This window comes from Notolabrus celidotus, chromosome 17, assembly GCF_009762535.1.
Source record: "Notolabrus celidotus isolate fNotCel1 chromosome 17, fNotCel1.pri, whole genome shotgun sequence".
In the NCBI taxonomy this organism is placed as follows: domain Eukaryota; kingdom Metazoa; phylum Chordata; class Actinopteri; order Labriformes; family Labridae; genus Notolabrus; species Notolabrus celidotus.
The window spans coordinates 2,552,364-2,557,363 of NC_048288.1; the positions used below are offsets into that span (position 1 = coordinate 2,552,364).

The following is a 5,000-nucleotide window of genomic DNA, read 5'->3' on the forward strand; positions in this document are numbered from 1 at the left end:
TGAGGATTTTGAGTTCAAGAAAACTGAAAAAGCTAATTAATGACATTCTTTGGAGCACCGGTTCTCTGTCAGTCCAGCAGGCAGGTGTAGTCTCCATACACAGTTTCATTACCAATCGTTAGCCGCCTTGAACTTTAGCTAGCTGCCTTGCAGGTGTGAAAACGGTGCAGTAACATGCAGTAACAAAGGAACATTTTCTGAACAAACAATAATAAGTTGGCACATCTTTCACTTCTTAGTGTGTAGAACTCCAAACTTTAAGTTACACTGCATGAAGTTATCTCAACAAAAACTCATCATTTAGCTCAAATGTAAGATTTCTAGTTAGCCTCAAAACTCAAAAATCAAGTGCAGACAGTTACCTTGAAATTTAGATTTTTCACAGCTCTTTGGTTTTAACAGTGTAGTTGTAGCAGCTGGAGTCTGGCACGTCCACAGCAGGAGGACGTCTACGGCAGAGATCCAGAGGAACCTACGCGACAAGGGAGCTCAGGGACTCCAGAAAGGTCTATGATTAGTAACTTTAATGGGACAGGAAGAGTTAAAGTAAGGGTTGGGGGAAAGGGGGTGAGACAGAATCCCAGTGTGTCAGTTTCCCCCGGCAGTCTAAGCCTATAGCAGCATAACTAAGAGCTGGTCCAAGCCTGATCCAGCTCTAACTATAAGCTTTATCAAAAAAGAAAGTTTGAAGCCTACTCTTAAAAGTAGAGAGGGTGTCTGCCTCCAGGACCCTGACTTGTAGATGATTCCAAAGGAGAGGGTCCTGATAACTAAAAGTTCTACCTCCCATACTACTTTTAGAGACTTTAGGTATGACCAGCAGGCCTGCATTTTGGGAGTGTAGTGTTCTAGAGGGGTAATAGGGCACTATGAGCTCTTTAAGATATGAAGGTGTCTGATCATTAAGAGCTTTGTAGGTCCCAAGAGGGATTTAAATTCTAGTCTAGATTTTATGGGGAGTCAGTGTAGAGAAGCTAACACTGGAGAGATGTGTTCTCTCTTCCTGGTTCTAGTCAGTACTCGAGCTGCAGCGTTTTGGTCCAGTCTTTAGAGAAATTATGTTTTATTTGATCTGTATGGTTCTGAGTTGTTATACTGCGTCCTAAGAGCTCAACATCAGTAACAGTGTTGGTGTTGTAGTGTTGGTATGCACAGCTTTGATGCTGCTTCTCACTCCTCACGTGCAGATAAGATAGGCTCTGCAGTAGCAGCAGTAGCAGAGACAGAGAGATATGGACACCTTTGGGTCTTATCACCAGGACCATCACAGTCTGGAGGGACCTTGGAGACATAACACAGGTATGGGTGAAGGGAGGGAAGGGGGGAATGAGGATTTTTAAGAAGTCCTTATCTGTTCAGTGAGATGTTCAGCTGTGCTCTGTGAAGCGTTTCAGAGCAGCATTCATTTTACAGCTGGTATTTTAATAAGTGGTGCAATATTTTAATTTGAAACAAAGGTGACCTGAGGAATGATGTGCTTCTAACTGTTTATGTGCATGGTCTTCAGAGGATGAGAAAGCTTCCCTGTTGGTGCGTCAGTGCTTGCTGTTTTCCACTCCATCGTCAGGGGTCGTGCCTCAGCTGGTCAACATTCATTCTGCTCCAGTGGAGGAAACACGCACCTTTATTTCGGGTGGTTGTGTGCAGACTGAGCCCATGCTGTATTAAAAGTAAAGTGTGGACGTTTTCATTTACTTATATTAAATGCAACATGTACGAGGGGAAAGTGCCAACCTAATTTTACCTAACATGTTAAAGCCTTTGGTTGCAGCTGGTCACACTTTATTTCTCTGTATTTATGACAACGTAAAAAGGGTAAACGAACATTTAAATTCATACAGATTATAAAGGAACCTGAACAGCTGATAACTCCGCGTTTTAATTTCGATTTAATTTCGATTGCAGACAGACTTTGATTTTTGAAGAGAAGAAAATGTGAACGTGTGTTGTTGCAGTTGTTCTTGTAGCCCGGAGAGCTCCACCTCTGGCTCAGTGTGCACAGAGTGGGCGGTTTCAGAGCACAAATACATACACAGACACACACACGTACACGTACACGCGCGCGCATGCATATTATGGACTGCAACCTGCAGCTTGCTGTTAGACTCACACACTGCCAGTAGGAGTAGGTCACCGTCACTGAGCCCACTTCAGCGACTAAAGGGCGGCTTCTGACAGTGCGCAACGTCTGGACATCTTCTCTTGGCAGACACAGCGGCCGCAGGGGAATGGCTCCTTTCAGAGGACTTATAATTCTTTCTTTGGTGAACGTCGGAACAAACGGTGTCTTCTGACCGACTCACCGGAGCGCCCAGAATAAAGTTTCTCATGGTGCACTTTATCCGGAGGCAGCAGAGCGCGCTACGGGGATCAGAAATGAAAGCAGAGCCGAAAGTTTCTTTCGTATTTCCCTTTTTAAAGTATTTCAGATGGCTTGATTTACGTGTCCTCTCTCGCTTCTGATCCGCAGCTTCCACAGATAACAGCGGCGGACTTTGGTTACCATTACGCACATTTTACGATTGGATAGTCGACTGAAGCTCCGAGACTTCGGGGAGCACAGCGGGACAACACCATGACCAGCTGCTGGCTTGCCTTGGTCGGATTGTGGTGGAGCGCTTATTACTGCATGTTCCAAGTCGCGGGGAGTAATTATTCACTGGATGGAAACAACGACGTGCACCCGGGTTTCATCCACCGGCGGCTGCGGACGCACGAGAAGAGGGAGATGCAGAAGGAGATCCTGTCCATCCTCGGGCTGCCACACAGACCGAGACCGCATCTGTCACATGGAAAGTACAATTCCGCTCCACTTTTTATGTTGGACCTGTACAACACCATTTCTACGGAGGAGAAGAGCCAAGTGGAAGGCATGCTGGACAGATACCAGTCCATGCGCACGACCCAGAGTCCTCCTTTAGCCACGTTTCAAGAAACGGCCTTTTTAAACGACGCAGACATGGTGATGAGCTTTGTCAACCTGGGTGAGTTACTCATTTCGGTTTATTGATTGTTTTCAGGAGCAGTCCCATCCTGTGAGGTGTTTTGTCATGGTCAGGTTGTTTGAGCATTAAATCAATGCCAGGTTGAAATGAGGATGAACAGGTGTTTGGCACGTGCGAGGTTGAAGTGGAAGAAAAATAACATGAAAATGAATAAGTTAAAATATCATGAATGAAGTCTCTGTTAATCTTATAGTAACTGTTCTTTTGGTCACCTGTTGATCATGTTTTAATTTGACCGCACGGTCAGAGAGTAAACGACACTAGAACACCAGACTCACCATTACGCGTGTTTTGTAATGGATCATTGTGTGAAAGTCAAACAGCCTGATTGCTCCTCTTCTTTTCTAAACAATAAAAAGTGCTGAGGTTTTTATTGTTTCGCAGTAATTTATTGATACATCCTCTCTGCGTAGATTGGCTCGACTCGGCTCATTTATAGGACGCAGATTCTGTGGTCCGTCTTGTCGTGCATTCTACTCCATGATTTATGTCCTCGCGGAAAAAAACAGACCTAGTATCCCATGCAAGCCATCAACCACCACCGCTGGTATTTGTATATAAAGGGCTATTCCTGCCATTGACCTCTAGCGCAGCGAGTCGCGGTTTCTGTGCGTAAATTGTGTCGCATTGTTTGTGTTACCAAAGAAGATTAGTCTCTAATTAGCTGCAGTGACGATAAAGATGGAGACTTTAATCATAACGAGTTTCAGACTTAAAAGCACAAAGACCTTCCCTCCATTAGCAGCCCCAGTGTTTACTGTGAGACTCCAAACAGAGCGCCTGAAGATAAACAGAGGTGCTGCCAGAGTCAAACGCTGGTTGACAAGGAGGCTTAAATCCAAATTGATCTTCTTTCTCTTCTGGGAAATCCTTGGGACAATCCGGCCATGATCACAGGGGCACTGTGGTTCCACTGTTTCTACTTAAACCTTTTTTAATATAAAACTCTGAATTCTTCTATACTTCACTTTCATATAAACAATGTAATAGTTACTCAGTACCACATATGAAGAGGAGAAAACTCAGACTGCAGTATAAAAATGTTTCTCTATTGGTCCTCTGAGGATCGGTGTTGCAACATAAAGTGATGAAAACCAGATCTTCAGATAGAAGGAGGCCGCTCTTTGGTCTCAGATACTGAGGCCCCTGAGTTGGCTCCTGTGTAGGAGTGTGATGGTGGTGGCGTGGTGTTTGTGTGTCTGTGGTTTTCGGTGTTCCTGCACTGTGTCAGTAGGGGTACACTCTGTTGTTGCACATCTGGCTCTCTACTTTGATTAATGGTGTCCTGTGCATCTTTTGACGATTCCCTCAGATTTCTGCGGTGGCCGGGGATTAGGTTGCCATCTCCTCCAGCCGTACACAGAGTACTAACCGCCCTGGAGGAGGGACGGCTTCCTCTTTGGATGTGATTGTAATTAATGTTGGACAGGCCAAGGCTTTCCATCTGCTTTGCAAATAAGACCTTACACGACTACCGTGTGTCATCGCCATCTGATTCGATTTTAATGTGTCTCCTGCTCGATTGGAGTGGTTTGTGTAAAGCAACTTAGATATTTGTAGTAGCAAGAGGTCTGAAAAACTCTTCTGGGTGGTCTTTTTGTTTCAAATCCTGCCTAAAAATCTGGATATCATGTGTGGCCAAAGTGAAACTACAAGCTGAGACCAAGATAAATGAAAGGAAGAAAGACAGAGAAGACAAACAGTCTGTCTGAAACCGTTTGAGAAATACGGTGCAGCATGAACAGACGGAGCCTGAAGCAGATGTAATAATTGAAAGGCACCTTCCTGTGTAATGTGTTAGTGAAGAAGCACCACAGAAGAAAGCAGTGGCTCTGTTTATACTGATGGTTTAAAACAGGCCTCAGATTCTTACATTATTCCTTCCTGCATACAGATGTAAGATTCTCAGACATTAGTGAAGGAAACAATCAGAGTGATTTGAACGCAGGGTTTAACTAATGTCTTTCACAGCCAGCTGCAGCAGGAGCACAGATA

General features: G+C 44.6%; 1 protein-coding gene across 1 annotated transcript in view; it reads left to right on the plus strand.

Annotated features, from left to right (window-relative positions):
* Positions 1-2,100: 2,100 nt before the first annotated feature.
* bmp6 (bone morphogenetic protein 6) overlaps positions 2,101-5,000 on the plus strand; it is a 72,080-nt gene continuing 69,180 nt past the window's right edge. Inside the window, exon 1 of the mRNA XM_034706289.1 lies at positions 2,101-2,984. Within this exon, the coding sequence (XP_034562180.1) occupies positions 2,576-2,984 (409 nt within the window). The 5' untranslated portion in view covers positions 2,101-2,575. The remainder of the gene's footprint in view (positions 2,985-5,000) is intronic.